Source organism: Falco naumanni, chromosome 9 (genome assembly GCF_017639655.2).
Source record: "Falco naumanni isolate bFalNau1 chromosome 9, bFalNau1.pat, whole genome shotgun sequence".
In the NCBI taxonomy this organism is placed as follows: domain Eukaryota; kingdom Metazoa; phylum Chordata; class Aves; order Falconiformes; family Falconidae; genus Falco; species Falco naumanni.
The window spans coordinates 8,996,634-9,012,345 of NC_054062.1; the positions used below are offsets into that span (position 1 = coordinate 8,996,634).

The 15,712-nt window shown below is 45.1% G+C and overlaps 1 protein-coding gene across 2 annotated transcripts; it reads right to left on the bottom strand.

Moving 5' to 3' along the window:
• Positions 1-450: 450 nt before the first annotated feature.
• Positions 451-12,596, bottom strand: GFI1B (growth factor independent 1B transcriptional repressor). 2 transcript variants are annotated; one of them, XM_040607581.1, is made up of 7 exons: positions 12,438-12,596; positions 7,002-7,130; positions 5,347-5,493; positions 4,523-4,785; positions 4,120-4,257; positions 3,501-3,666; positions 451-3,037 (listed from the first exon to the last, which is right to left on the bottom strand). In XM_040607581.1, the coding sequence occupies exons 2-7, from the start codon at positions 7,114-7,116 to the stop codon at positions 2,859-2,861; spliced, it is 1,008 nt and encodes a 335-aa protein (XP_040463515.1). In that variant the 5' UTR covers positions 7,117-7,130; positions 12,438-12,596; the 3' UTR covers positions 451-2,858. The 2 variants fall into 2 exon arrangements, with proteins under 2 accessions (XP_040463515.1, XP_040463516.1); XM_040607582.1 differs by lacking the exon at positions 12,438-12,596 and having other exon boundaries at positions 5,347-5,528; positions 7,002-7,105.
• Between the last annotated feature and the right edge of the window lie 3,116 nt (positions 12,597-15,712).

The following is a 15,712-nucleotide window of genomic DNA, read 5'->3' on the forward strand; positions in this document are numbered from 1 at the left end:
GTGATCTGTGCTTTTGTTAGGAGGGAGAAGCAGGCTGTAAAAGCACAGCTTTAGGACAGAAAGACCCCAGCTGCGTGTTGAAGGCTATAGCTCCTCTGTACCACGGAAATCAAAGATAGGAATGGAAATCTCATGGATGCAGTAGCTCTTGTTCAGCAGGCTCAAAAGAACCAGCTGTCTGATTTGGTTTTATGAGTGGTTTTACAGGCACTTTTGCCACTGTGCCAATCGGTGTGTGCTAGCACTTCTCTCCAGAAGGGCCAGAATTGGGGAGCTTTGGATGAGTCAGGCACACCTGCTGGCTCCAGGACAGACAGGGAAGTCTCTGCCAGTGTGCCCCTGTGTTTTGGGGCTGGAGGGTGTTTGCTCCTGAGCAGTTCACATGCTGACATGCTCTTTAAATATTTCTGCTTGCAGATTTGTGGAGGACAAGGGGAATAACAAACATGGTTTGCATTTTTGGCAACAGTTTTAATGAGCTGAAATGACTTTACCTTGAGTAAGGCTTGTGCATGTGTACATGGTGAGTGTTCACACATATGTGTGCCTGGTGTCATGGTCAGGACCTGAGGGCCAGTTCCCTAAGCCCAGTTCTGTCACAGGTCATACACCTCCCCTGGAGGCTCTGCCCTGCCCAGGTTCTGGCATGACCCAGGAAAGGACAGCAGAGTCTTAGCAGGGTCTTTGATAGCACTGTTGTCTGGGTACACAATCCCGTGTCATCTGAGGCAGTTGTAGCTGCACAGCCCTCTTGCTCTGGAGAGCTGACTTGCTGCTTGTGTGTGGCTCTACACTGATCTCTGGAGATGAATGCCCCCGATCCCAGGCTCTGAGCATTGTTCATGGCTGTTCTGTAGCCAGTAGCCCCCTGCTCCCCGAATTGGACTTCATGTCTAAGTCTGGGAGCTCTGCTCCTGATGGGAGCCCTGTTCTGCATGTGAATTTCCATCTTTATTTCCATCTGGGCCGTATGGGACAATGCTGTAATCTTTCCCTTCTTTTCCCCTCCATCCCCAGTACCTGCATCACCAGAGCCATGTATAAGCCTTTCTTGAAATGGATATTTTTGACATGAAATGTACTGTGTTAGCCCAGTTACCCACAGGGAACAGATTTATCAGATAAATCCCAGCAGGTCTGTACGTGTTGTCACTGTCTGGTATAGTGCAATAAAAATATACATTAGAATAAGTATAAATACATATTTACAGTGTACAAGTAAAGCCAGGAGTACAGACTCTGTTTTGAGCTTCCAGAATGCATATTAATGACTAACAGCTTAGGCACAGCATAAAACATGGGCAAGTACATTTTAGGTCTTGGGAGAATAACTTTGGATTTACAGCAGTGTAACTGAGGGCAGGACAGACCCCTTCTGTCCTGACAATAATTGAATTTTCCACTTAGACCGTTTCTTCTTTGCCCATGATGGCAGCCTTCCTTCATAAGCGTTTGGAGTGAAATGGCTAGTGCCGCGGCCTGTTCTCCAGGCTGCTTCCCGCTGGTGTCATTGTCCGAGGCCATATGTTCAGGGATGTAGTTATGGGGCAGGCTGTGTGCTGCTACAATGCCCTGCTTAACTGAAAGCGCTTGTCTTCCTAATGCTATGATACTACTTTGTCCTTCCCGTTAAGAACTCAAGGGACTCTACGAACCTACCCATCACCAGGAGGGGTGGAGAAATAAAAGCCCAGTGCACTGACTTGCCAAAGGTTATACAGTGAGAACGCAGCAGAGCTTGGAGGGGAACTGGTGCTTTACTTGTTCCAGTGCTTTGCTTCAACCCCTAGACCCGGACACAGGAGGAAATACTGCTGCTCTGTTTGTGTAATATTTGTAAGGTACTTGCATATTATGCCAATGTGTACAGACTAGGTCACTTCCTCCTTTAAGAGAGTGGCTGGAAAGCAGAGCTCTGGCCCTTGACATTGGTATCCAGGGGCTGTTCCTGACTATGCAGTGGCACAGGATTGCCCAGGACAGCTCTTAAGTCAGTATGTCCAGCATGCAGTGAAATATTGTGGGACATACCAGCCTGGATTCCAAGAAGAGCCAGTCTCTCTTGCATGGTACTGAGACATGGGACTTATTAGCCTATGCCTAGTGCTGTGGCACGGCTCTTCCTGGAGCTTGCCTGGTTGCCACTAAGCCAGGGATCTTTGCAGTGTGGTGCATATGAGGAATGCACTGAGAGACCCCTGTTATCAGCTATGGATAGGAGCTGTTTTTTCAGTATTTTCCTCCCACTCCAAGCTAAAAATACAACACAGTTAAGTTGTCATTTGATCACGGTCAATGCTTTGCTGAAAGAAAATTACTTTAGGTGTCTGTTGCCAGAATTTATGACCTGGGCAAGTCTCTGCAGAAGCCCTGTCCAGGTTGAATACAGCTCACTGAACGCCATCTATTTGCATGACCCGGCCTTATCTTCCTAACCATCAAAGCAGAACATGGTTACAGCGCTAGCTTGGCACAGATTGTTGCTGCCACTGGCCCAGGAGTTCCCACCTCACTGCTGGTCAGTCTGATAAACCAGATTCTGCACATGGTATAAATCCAGAATAACAGTGACCTTGGAGGAATTCCTCTGGATTTGTGCAGGTGATACGAGATCTGGGCTGGCACCTGTTGTAATTGAAAAGTGAGAGCTCCTACAGGTTTCTTTGTCACCTACTGGGGCGTGCAAGGCCATGGGGTGCCAGAACACCAATGACATGACTTTGCCAGTCCCCATGGGAACACAGGACACTATATGAGCTTTAAGAAGTCGGCAGCCCCACGCTGGATGGAGGCGCTGTGGAGAATCGTCTTCCCTGGAGCATGCAGTGGGAGCTCCAGCAAAGACCTAGAGCCATCCCTCACTTGAGACTGTGCTGGGTCTCTCGGTGCCTCCGTAGGTCCACCTTGCGCTGGAAGCCCTTGGCACAGAGCTCACAGCTGAAGGGCTTGAAGCCGGTGTGCTTGCGGCTGTGAGTGATGAGGTTAGAGCTCTGGCTGAAGGCTTTGCCGCAGACCTGGCATTTGTGGGGCTTCTCCCCTGCAGGGCAGAGAAAATGACAAGAAAAACTTAGACAGATGAGAGAAGGGAGGTAGAAATGCCTTTTAGTGGACTTGGACCTGACTGGCTATGCCTGGGCATCAGGGTGCTGACAGCCCAGCTGTCCTGCTAATGCATCTGCACACTGATCCAGCACCAGAGGGTGAGAAGAACCAGAGGCAGTCCTCTCCAGTGGTGCGACCCATGCCCTGTCTGCGTCTGGGGCTGGGGACAACCGTGACGCACACTGGAGGCTGGTCAATAACCACCTCCTTGTCACACAGGAGGATGTGCATCTCGGTGATGCTTAGACCTGCTGTCTTACCACCCAGGGAAGAATGACTTCCCAGTGCCACTGGACACTTGTCCCTAGTCCAATATCTCTGTCTGGGGACAATGTATGTGTATCAACGTGATGGACTCTTAATTTGTATTTGCTTATTGGGAATATTTTGTTTCTCACCAGTATGGATGTAAGTGTGTTTCTTCATATCTGACTTCTGGTGGAAGCGCTTGCCGCAGTACTGGCAGGGATAGGGCCGTGTGTCTGAATGGATCAGGAGATGAGTGGAGAGGGTGGAGGAACGTTTGAATGTCTTCCCACACATCTTGCACTCAAAACTTCTTTCCTGTTAGGAAACGAAAATCATGGGATGTCTGTGGCTGCAAGACGTGACAGAGCTTGAAGAGTGTTGAGAATAGTAGATTTGATAAGCAAATCTCCTCGGCTCACGGACTGATATGCTAGTTGCAGTACAAAGAGAATGCGGGGAGGGTTACTTATGGAAATAGATTACATCTTGTGATCCAAACTCCTGCACCCTTTAGGAGGAGGTGAGACAGAAGAACCAGTAGCAACAATCCTCCCCACCCCTCCAAGGAATTCGCAAGGGCAGCCTGAGATTTGTGAGACCAAGCTCTACAGACTTCAGAGCTGCTGTCGTTGTCATGGGGTGCTACAGGGAAGTCATCACGTTTGTAACCTAGGAAATGTCACTTCCTTTATAATGGAGTAAGCAACAGCTAAGGTCCAAGCACTCCTGAGCTCTGGAGAGCTGGTTCTCTGGAAATGTGCTACCCACCTGGGAGTGAATGTTGGTGTGCTGCTCCAGGCTTACAGCGTGTCCAAAGGTTTTGCCACATACTTCACAAGCAAAGGGACGGGTCCCACTGTGGGACCTTCGGACATGGACCTCCAGTCCGTGGGGAGTGGAGAATACCTGCAAAAAAACAAAAGCAAGTGATTTTTTTATATGAGGAGGCTGTGTCTCATTTCTGTTTTCAGTTCCTTCTCTTTATTTGATTCTTCCCTCTCGTGGGCCATGTGAACTGCATCATTCCTGGCACCCTTGTCCCCTAGCCAGGAGAACAAGTAGGTACCCGTTTTGAGCCACATGCATTGCACTTTGGTGTAACCCAGTGAAACCCGAGGTATGCATTGAAAATCACTCTAGGCCATCCCTGAGGTTCTCATCTGACACACACCTTGTTGCACTTCATGCAGTGGTAGGTCTCCATGTCTGAGGAGTAATGGATGCTGTAATCCAGAGGGGGCTCGGTGCTTGGCAGGAGATGGCTTCTGTACAGGCTAACTGGGTGCTCCAAGAGGGCTGACTGCATGGTGGAAGACATCTGTTGGTAGCTGTATGGCAAATGGAAAGCATCCCAAGAAAAGCCGGTTTTGTAGAAGGTAGGGGTGCTTGTCGTGTTAGTGCAGTCTTTGATCTGCAGACCTGGGATGGCCATCTCTGAGTTTGCAAAGGAGAGGGAGAAGTGAGTGTCATGGCATTGCCTGCAGCTGGGCACCAGTAAAAAAAGTTCCCCAGGTACCATTCCCCCACTTAATTTCTTGCCTGACCTTGGGAGTTGCAGCTGTTAACTCCTGATTCAAGTCTTGATCCCTATATAAAGTTCCTACTATGGCTTTGATTTCAATCTGAGGAAATGTTATGGGAGAGGGGATGCTAAGGGAATATTAACCCCCCCATTAGCCCTGTTTCATGTGCTGTTTGAACAAGTATCTTGTGGACACCTGCCTTGACCCATGTAGCACAGAGCTGCCTTAGTCCTTGAGATTTGGAGGCTCACTCAATGGGAATCATAGCTTCGTCCTTCAGGGAGATGCTGATCTAAACCAGAATTGTAAAGGGAAACACAGAATGCTCTTGATGACCTCTGCCTGGGGCAAATTTGACCATTGACATCAAAATAAGAGCTGCCATTTACTGAAAATCTGGACCCAGTTGCAGAGAATCCATAAGCCAGCCCTGCCCTGCCCTCTCTTGCAATTGTGGTCTTGGGTAGCAGACCTTGAGCTGAAGGGCCTGGCAGCATCCTGCTCAGGTACTGGACAGGGACACTTTCTTCCTTCAGTTCAGATGGGTCCTTTTCTTGTTTTGGAACCATGCATTCTAGGTCCTGTTTCTTGATGTCCTCTGGTGTCTTGTCTCCTATGGCTGTAATCACACAGTAGTAGCACAGTTTACTCTAGCTGTTAAGAGAAGAGTCTGTTAAGGTGGCATTCATACTTCTGTATGAACTCCTGCTCAGTTCCCTGCGTAAGTGTGGAGTGGTGCAATCAGTGCGGCAGTCAAGGTCCATCCATTGCTGACAAAGGGAAATTCCAGGTAGGATGAGATAGGCAAGGTAGAGGGGGGCAGGAAGAAGTGATCGGACACTTGATACCCTATATGGAGAAAATAGACCCTAGAAGGCCACATGCCTATAAGAATCATTTCCTTATTTAAAGCCATTTTCATTTGTGCGGGCGACTAACAATCACTAACTTATTAACCTTCCCACCCCTCCCTTAAGAGGGTTTGGTATTGTTAACCTGAATTTATGGACAGCCAGGTAGGGAAGCAGAGAGGGGAGGTAACTGCTTCTGCAGTTGCAAAGGTGATCACAGAGCCTCGTCTCCTCCTGCCCATGCTCCCATTTCTCCATGCTTGTCCCAGCCCTTAAAGAGACCAAACAGCACTTGTTAGAAGTAGACTTTATAGTAAGAATCTAAAATGGACAGAGATTCGATACACATGCCTCCTTTCTGCTGGAGATGGGACTGGGCTGCTGAAGGACATTATTCCTCTGTTGTCCAAACCCTCTTGTGCACCAGAGAGACACAACAAATGGCCAAAGAACGATGGCAGGAATTTAAATTAAAATGTCACCCCCTTTCTTTTTTATCAAACTTATCATAGGGCTGGACTCTAATTTGATTGCCAGGGCTAGAACAAAGGGTAAGTTGATCCTAGATTTGAATAAAGAAAATTTGAGTGGGGCCTGAAGGAAGAAGATAATTGCCCCAGCCCTGCCACTGCATGGGTGGCTGTGGGAGAGCATGAACATGAGCAGAAGGACAGCAGGCATAAGCAGAATTGTTGGTTGGTGCTAATATAGTCTATCACAGCTGCCCCTTCACCTGTGAGTGTGTAGGGCTCCTTTCACAGTCAGTGTTAGGGCATCACTAGTATTTTCTCACCCTAGCTGTGACCTTCATTGCAAATCATCGGGAGGAGGTGGTAATACACTGAGGTAGAGAAGATGTAGGTCCAGAGGGAACAAGGCAGTGAGCACAGCAGGCTGGAGATCAAGGTAGCAGAGTGGTGGGTTTGCAGAAGACTGACAACCAAGTACAAGCTTTTTTCCGAGCTGTTAGTTGCCAGAAGTTGGTCATCTTTCCCAAACATGCCCAAGTCCACACAGCAATCTTATATGTCAAACCTCCCCAGCAATCCAGCAGGAAACAAAGGGAGGATCTAAATTTGGTTTCAGTGGGGCTGTGGGGATTTGGCCTAGAGAAAGAGGGCACACAGCAGGGGATCAGTTTGTCCTGAGACGGATATTCCTGTGTGAAAGCCCTTAGTTACTCTTCAGCTCACTCATGCTAATCCCTTAGCTTGCGTACTCAATTATTAATTTGCCTCGGTGTATTCTTACAAGCCCAGTGGATAGATTGACTCACCAGTGAAGGGAGAGGTTATTGGATCCCATGTGAGTATAGGCAGGTCATCTTCCACAAAGCGATGTTGGTGATAGGTATGAGCCTTTTTGCTCTTCACCAAAAAGGAACGTGGCATTTTCCATTCACTGCCTGGGCAGAAACACAGAAAAACGGCAGGTCAGTCTCAGTGGTTTGGGGGGTATTGTCTCATTTGTTCACCCAGCACGTCACCTCTGTATGCAGCAGTGATGAGAATCAAAACCCTTCTGCTAGGCAGACAGGGTTCATCTCAAACGTCCCTCCACCCAGCTGAAAAGCAGGGAGTAGTTGCATGGGTTTAGGCATAGGCACCTGGTGAATCTCAACTCTGGGGAAAACACACAGCTGTGGAGGGGGCTAAGTGAAAAAACCTGCTGTGAGATAGTCTCTGCCACTGAATGTAGAGATGGGATAGCAGATTGAAGATGGCATTGCAGATTACAGTATACTCCATAAAAATTACACTTCACCATCTACCCCTACGTTAAGGCAAAGGATTACTGTTACCTTTATATTGTAGGTGGGGGAACAGGGGCATGCTTAAATTGATTCCCGTGTTACAGATCAAAACCGTGCCTGTGGCCAAGATACATTAGCAGTCAGGATCTCTCTCGTAGCTCTCTGCCCTGGCTACAGGACACAGTGCATCTCTGACCGTACCCTCCCTGCGAGGACATACCCGGGACCGCAGGCTGGGAGAAAGGGTCTGTCTTAGTGTTTGTACCCTGCCTAGGAGGGCGCAGTCCCAAGCCATGACGTGGGCTGCTCTGTGAAATGGCTACACAAATAATAATTATAGAAATGACATCAATAATAGGAGAGACATAGCAGAAAATCCCCACAGCCATGATGTGTGGTGAATTTCCTTCTTGCTGGCTGTGGCTTGGGGATTTTGTATTCTGGCTGACAAACAGTAAAGCAGAGGCAGAGCAGAAGTGCTGGGTGGGAGAGGTTACCTTTTGGATCTGACTCAAATATCACAAACCGTTGAAAAGAAGGGTTAGGAACAAACATAAAATGCTGAAATTTAATCGTACAAAATTCTCTTGCAATGCATCTGTTATCTTTACTACCCAGAACCCAGCCCGCCCTGTGCCCACTCCCCATGGCTAGTAACAGTTCTGATGTAGGCAGTGTGACAACAGGCTCGATGCTGTGTGTGGCTGTATCAGCTGGCACCTTATTTCCATACGTATTTGCATTTTTCCCATGTAATTGTTCAGGATAGTAGCACTAAAAGCAAATCTTGCTACATTTTATATGAAAAGTCAGCAGTAAGTCCTGGCTCTCTGTTGATGGTAAAGTGCATTATTGAGTTGTTTTTTCCTGACAGCAGCTGAAGTGTAGCCTACTTATTTACAAAAAAAAACAACACCCAAATCCCACCAAGGTTTGCTTCTGTTAAGCTGGAATGGCCTGAAGCATCTGTCTAAGTCAGGACAGAGCAGTGTGGCCTCCTGGAATCCCAACCAGCCAGGGATGGAAAAGGGCTGCTCCCTAGGGTTCAGAAGTGCCTGTACTACCCTTACATGCTAAATATAATTACACAGGCCAGTGGGGGTTCGTTTAAAGGTCCGAGGGCCACATTTGCAGCGGTGCCTACAGCTGCAGGCATGTGTGCTGTGGAATTCACAGCAAGGTCTGCTCTGGAAGGTGGACTGCCAAGCCCGCTGTTGGTGGTGAGTCAAGTGCTCACTGGCCCAGCTGCATTCAGAAATGGAGTTACAGCTGTCTTTTTAAATCTCTTCCAGGATTCCCACTGTTTCTTCTATGACTTCAGGGATAACTCGTGGTGTTGCTAACCATTTTTTTTCTTCTGAAATGACTCACCTGTTTTTCTTCATCTTTTTCCAAGAAATTTGCATGTAACTTGAGATGAATAGGACAAAACAGAGGCCAAGAGTAGATTTGTTAATTTAATTTTAGAAAGAGGACAAAACAGTACTGAGAATGAACCATAAGTATGCCCTTAAGGGAAGGGACGCTGAGGTACGTTGCTGTATTTGCTCTCCTGTAACTCTCTGATGAGGTCCCTTCTAAGTATTGCAAAGTCTATCTCTGCCTGGCGAACGGCTGCGGGCACAGAAATCCCTCCAGCTTGGTACAAAGACGGGTTGTTCTGCAGTGGGTACAGCCCTTTTAGCAGTGTGCTCTGTAGCCTCTGCACCTAGCAGGAGTGCTTGGCTCCGAGGGTCTCGCTGCTCTCGGTCAGTCCCAGATGGGCTGTGCACGGAGCTGCACTCTGCAGTGTAGATGTGCCCCAAGAGTCCTGCAAACTCCATACAAACCCTTTACACATGGAATTTCCACTCATGTCAAAGGGATTTTCCCATGTGGTGGGGCAGCACTGTGTCCACAATGGAGGGCATTCATCCCAGCAAACTTTAGACAGTGGATTTCTCTGCCTGAATTAACCAGTTAATTTCCCTGGGCTTCCTACACAGTGGAGGAGGTGGCTTGACAGCGGGTAACTTTGCAGGGTGGAAGCCTGCACCCCAGGGATGTCTGCTGGAGGAGTCGCTCCCCCTGCGCGCTGGCTAGACGACCCTATGGCATTAGCCAGACAGCTTAGCCAGGTACATTAGAGGATTGGCGACGGGTGGCACAAGCAGTCTTGCAGTGTTTTATGGTAGTACCCATATGCTAAATAGACAAACGCACTACATACAGCCCTTCTTTTCTGGTGGCAGTTGAAAGTAGATGCACACAAATCAACGGGATTTTTCTGGATGTGTTTGCCCCAGCATATGTAAAAGTCTAATTTGGTCCAGTATCTTGGCTGCTGATAAGGGCCTCTACTGAGCACAACGATTTCTAATGCACTACTGAACGTTACAAAAGGAAGTTACCTTCCCCCACCCCATTTTACAGAGAAAACAGGAACTGGGAGCCCAAAGCATAGTTAATTAACAACTGCATTGGACTGTCTTTGTAATTCACCCAGCTGGGTTAGAGGAAAGCTAGAAGCACAGATTGTGAGAGAAAAAAATACTATCTGTCCTTGAAACTAAAGATTATCAATAGCAAGTGATCAGCTGCTACTAATGGCTAACTATATTCTACAAGGAGAGTAGTGCCATGACCAAAAGACTCCGCTGTGTCTTAAAGTCATTGAAGCTTCTGACCAAATTCAGCTTCAACCTTTTGCTAGAAATTAAACTTCATTTTTATGGAGTCTGTTCTCGCCAGCCTCTGTGGCAACAGTTTCTACCCAGATTGGCAAGTGAACAAGGGAGTTCGTTGTTTGGGCAAGAGTGCCTACTAAAATGGAAGTGTCGTGGCATTTTTTGGATTCAATAAAGAATACAAAATCTGTAGCTGGCCAGAATTGACATTGTTATTTGTTAGCCATTCATGTAGCTGTACAACAACATAGTAATCAATCTGCCTACTTCACTATTTTGGGTACCTGACCTGAAGCACCTCAGAAGGGCTTCTTTTTCCAGTTACAAATTCCCCCATCAGATCTGAAAGTGGACCCAGCATTCGTGTGTTCCCCTCCGATGCTCAAACTCAAAGTTCCTTCATCCTCAGTGATGCTCTCTGGTATCTCTGGTATTTTTCAGAGTATCACATGTAAAACTGAATGTAATACTGAAACACTGGGGATTGTGCAAGAACCAAATTAAAAGGGTTTTTTTTAGGGGGTGGTTTTTGACTTCAGGATCCTAATTTCATTTGATCCTATGTTCCTCCTGAAGCCCTAACTGCCTCTTCACTGCATGGCAGCTCACAGTACCCAAAAATACAGGATTGAGCCCTTTGATAGAATTTAGAAGAAATTCATATTCTCGCTGAATTAGATTATGGAGCTGCTCTCTCTGGTTCCTTCAGTGAAACAATTCATAACACGAAACACTGTGTTTGGGAACAGGTGTTTGCAGGATTGTGTCACGCTGAATCAGAAACCCAATTTGCAGCATAAGTTCCATTCCAAAGCTGGCTTTCATTTTCCTCTAAATTCAGGTGAACTTGTTTTCAAATTTACGAGGTTAATTGTAGAGATGAAACCCCTTTTCTCACTCTAGTTAGCAGAAATACTTGATTTTAGCTTGCAATTGATATGTCTTCGTATATGTCCAAAGAGCATACAAAGTTTTAGGCTAAAAAAGGCTTATTTCCTTCACATTGCTTAATTTATATTTAAATCTTAATATTGCTTTTTTCTTTTCTTCCTGGCAAAGATGAAGCATCCAAAAATAAGACTACTTTGTCTTTCAGAAGACTACATTTTTGAGGAAAAAGCACAAAACAGAACATGACCTGTGTTCAAAAATTTTAAGAGTCCAAATAAAATAAGAGGTTTTATGGTGTTCTGATTCTTTAAATATAAAGTCATATTAAAAAATAACTATAGTTCTTTACAACAAAATTAATCATGTCCTCACTAGTCCACCTTTGCAAAATGAAATGGACTTGGGGCAAGTAAGTTGAATGCGGCTTTTTTTAGTGGAAAAATGAGCAGAGCATTTTTAATTCCTGCGGTAATACTGGGCAAATGGACATTATGGCAGGGCTAGCAAATTATGGTGGAAATTTTGTCCAAGAAGGGGAACAGAAATGCTTGTACATCTGCAGTATCTAGAAAAAATGTTTAGAATATAATTGCAGTATTTGTTCTTCAGAAAACTCATTTAGCTCCTAGTGATGTTGGGAATGCCACTGACTTCAGCAAACTTTGCCTTAGGCTTCTATGGTTAACTAGACTTACATAGTGCAATTTAACAAATTCTATAAATTCTATATCCCTTTAACGTATAGATAGTTACGGTGTGAACTTGCAAATCATTTGCTTTCCTGCTCAATGTATTGAATCAAGCTGGTGGTATATGAGTAGTGTCTATAAATAGCTAATTCCATATGCTAAAAATTGTTACACTAATCAGCCTATATGTAGAAAGGATGGAAAAAAATAAGAGATTTGAAGCAAAAATCCTGAACAGGGGACACTGAATTCTCATGTAGCAAAATTGGCACAGATTAATTGATGTCAGCAGAGGTGTGCTGCTTTCTGAATTTAAAGGTCTGGCCCTGTAAAAGAGCAATTTAAAAGAAAAATATAGTATGCCTTCTCCTCAATGCTTAAGTACAAAAGTCTACATCTAGAAACTATTCCTGCTGCATGGAGCTCGCTGGGACACAGGTATCTGAGACCGTTGTCACATCTTTTCTATGTTGTTCTACTATTACCATTTTCACCAGAGTGAAGTATATGGTATATAATTTTAAAAGGTTTGACTCATTTGAATTAAGTGAACCATTATCATAAAGGAATCCTCAGGACAAGTGACTTACACAGTGGAATATGTTACATTATTTGCAAACACAAGCAAAGAAGGAGAAAAAGCTTAGAAAAACATATCAGAGAAAAGAAAAAAACAATGAAATTAAAAGCTTTTAAGAGAATAAATCAATCACCTGTTTGGGGGACTTTGCTTTACTGGATTCGCCTTGAAATCTCCCCAGACAAGCGAGACGTCGTCTTCTCTCTGGACTCCTCTTCCACTTTTTCACTTAGTCGCAGTCTGCTGAAATAGATACTTCTCTTTTTTTCTCTCTCTGTTTTTTTGCCCCTGTTCCCCTCCCTGATTTTTCAATCAGATTATTTGTGTCAAAATCTGGCGGTGAAGAAACAGCCAATAGAGAAGCAGAGCACAGAAAGTATTTGCTTATCAAAACTTTCCAGGACTTTTAAAACTTGAAGAGAATTCATGATGCCCAGCTCGAAACCCTCAGGGCAGCACCCTTCACTTTCTGGGGCAGCTTCACCTTCTGCAGGAATATTCCTCTGTCATATTGACAAAGAGCATGACATGGTGAAATAATGTACCAAGCAGACATTTGTTATTTTGTCTTTTCTTTAGGAAAAAAAAAAAAAGAAAAGAAAAAAAAGAATAGCTCTTAAGAAACCTGTACTTTTACACACATTCAATCCACGCATCATATCTTTCACAAACAGACACACCATCTGTCTCACATACACACACTCACATACTTCAGTCTCATAAACAAAACCATCTAGCACATATGCACAAAATTATTTTATTCCAGAATGGATCTTTTATCTCTCCAATTTCCAAGGAAAAAGGAATAAATACTTGCACAGTAACTGAAAAAGATGTGTGTTAATCAGCCTTCATTTTCCTAGGCATATGTGTGTGCAATCCATACATATTTTAGGCATTGCTCTATCTATATACAGCTGTATATAGGATATAAATATAGATTTAAGAAAGCTCATTAACAAGCATCTTTGCAAAAAGCTCTTCAAGAGCAATAATAAGAATTTGCACTTCTATCACTTGCTTTCAAAAAAGGTTTGAAAATGGGTTTGCAAATGTGAAATAATTGACTGCCAAGCCCCCCCCCCCCCCCCCCCCCCCCCCCCAACGGCAGGGTGGAAGGAGGGAGAATGAAGCAGATGCAGAGTGACTTTTCTCAGATGACCTGGTTGTTCTCTAGCAGAGGTGGGAGCAGGAGCTGGAGAGCAGTGATTTTTTTTTTTTTTTTTTCAGAATCTTTGGCATGACTCTTGTTTGGGGACAAACAAGGAGAGCTGATGTCCCCAAAAGCTGGGGGGGGGGGGGGGGGGGGGGCGGGGAAGTAATTCCTTATTTCACGTATTCTCTGGTTATCGCAATCTTCCTGACTGTGCAAGAACACGAGCTGTATGTGCCCTCGGTTGTCCCTTCCTGCACTACAGCACACCCTGTGCATGGCTGGAACTGGGACAGCAAAGACACCTTCCAAGAAGTTTATAATTTAAAATGTATATAAGCATACATGCAGCCGTCGAGTGCCAAGTACCGGGATATCACTGTTAGAGAAACACCTTTATAGCACGGTGGTTTTTTGCTCTCTGTGAGCTTTCAAACACGTTGTGCTGTTTCTACAGTCTGTTGCATTAAACCAGGACTCACTTGGGTCCCTTTTCCTACTGCAGCTTGGGGTGCTGAAAGCACCAGGAAGCAATAACCCTTTTTCTGTCCTGCAGCAGTGTCAGTGGTAGGCAGACGATGGAGCAGGCACTTGAGATTCATCACAGAGGTATTTTGCATCCTGCTGTAGCAGGCAGTGGTGCCAGGCATGCTGGCCCTAGCACTCTCTACCAGGCCAGCCACAAGTCACAGCTCTTGTCATTGCACCCTGTCACTGCCCTGTGGCACCAGACAGGCTGTGCAATGGGTTTTGATGCAACTCAGAGACAGGAGTGTAGATTTCACCCCCATTGAGAAAGATTCAGATTTTGATCTTAACCCATCTGTCATTTACTGAACGTAATTAATTCTTGTTGTTTATAGAAGCAAACAATCCTTTTTCCCTCTCCCCCCTCCCCTCCTTATTTATCTAGCTGGGTTTTGCATGAAAGAAACGTTCCCAAGGCATTGTGCTAGCAAGCTGATTTGCATCCTCTTAAACACAGGCATTTGAAGGATTACATTTCCCGCTACAAAAACAAGCATTGTAACAGAAAACCAAAATGTACATTGCAGCTTCAGGGTTTCATATGAAGACAGTTACAGGAATTAAACAAAACAGGAAAATGACAAGCTGCTGAAAGGACTGAGATGTTATTTTATGAAACATTGGAGCTGGCTTCTGCCAGCACCCCTGAGCGTAGACTTCCCGTTGACATAAAGCGCAAATGGCTGCAGAATGTGGCTCTTAAACTAGAGACAGCAACAGCAAGTCAGCCACACACAAAATGATAGAGAGAACTAGCTGTGTGATAAATCTAATAGCATGTTCAGTGAAACCTCACAAGCTAGCTGGTTTCAGAGGTGCTCCAAGAAGCACTGGGTACAGTCCTTTGGAGGATGACTACATCTCCCAGTGTCAGTAACCTGTGTGTAGAGCAGCTGCAAATAAAACATCTGTATCAGCTGTTCTGCTTCCCCAAGTAGCCATCACCTCACAAAGCCCAGATATAATTGCATACAAACTGATCCCTGAGATAATGAGCACAAATACTCTCTTTTATGCATATTACTGTTATCACTACACTAGAGTCTGGTTCAGCTCTCACCCACCCTTTCTCCCTTTATTTTATTTCAAGAGTTCCTACAAAGCAAATAGTTGCAGGATGGGAGCACAGCCAGCTATCGCCTTGGCTTTTTGTGTTCTTGCTCTTCCCTAGATTTCTGCTTATGGCTTCTGTTAAACTTACCACCTCTCCTCTCCATTGAAATTGCCATCAAAAGGCGATTTATACAAGCTGAATTAAAAAAAAAAAAAAAAAAAAAAAAAAAAAAAAAAAGAGTACCAGAGATATACTTTGGGCTAGAAGGACCTTTGAGCTGACCCCCTGTGGTCATTCTTATTTTATGTTCTTCCTGGTGATGTAATTCTCCCTGCTCACTCATTTCAGAGTCAGCAGAGAACAGAGAGCTGCAGAGGGCTTTAGCTGGGCTCATGTAGGCTTGTCCTGGCACTGACACACATGGGCCATGGTGGATGTACAGCAAGTTCTGCTGGCATCCCAGGACAGTTTAATCTTGTGTATTGCTGTGAGTTCTTACTACACTTCATATGCTCCAGTGCTTCCTAAGTAAATAGATTATTAAATGTGTAACTCAGTAATAATAAACAGGTTAATTATAACACATCATGTCCATTTAATGCAGTTGTTTTCCTTTTCAAATCTAGGATCAAACCCCTCCTGTAGCATCCATGTTTTCTTTGTCGATTTGAAT

What these genes read in the sequence shown, in the direction of transcription:
- GFI1B (XM_040607581.1), bottom strand. Translation starts at nt 7,116, where the DNA reads ATGCCACGTTCCTTTTTGGTGAAGAGCAAAAAGGCTCATACCTATCAC. An exon ending in ACTGCATGAAGTGCAACAAG is followed by an intron (nt 4,258 to 4,522) that starts GTGTGTGTCAGA and finishes GTTTTTTTGCAG; the next exon opens with GTATTCTCCACTCCCCACGG. An exon ending in ACACACTTACATCCATACTG is followed by an intron (nt 3,038 to 3,500) that starts GTGAGAAACAAA and finishes TCTGCCCTGCAG; the next exon opens with GGGAGAAGCCCCACAAATGC.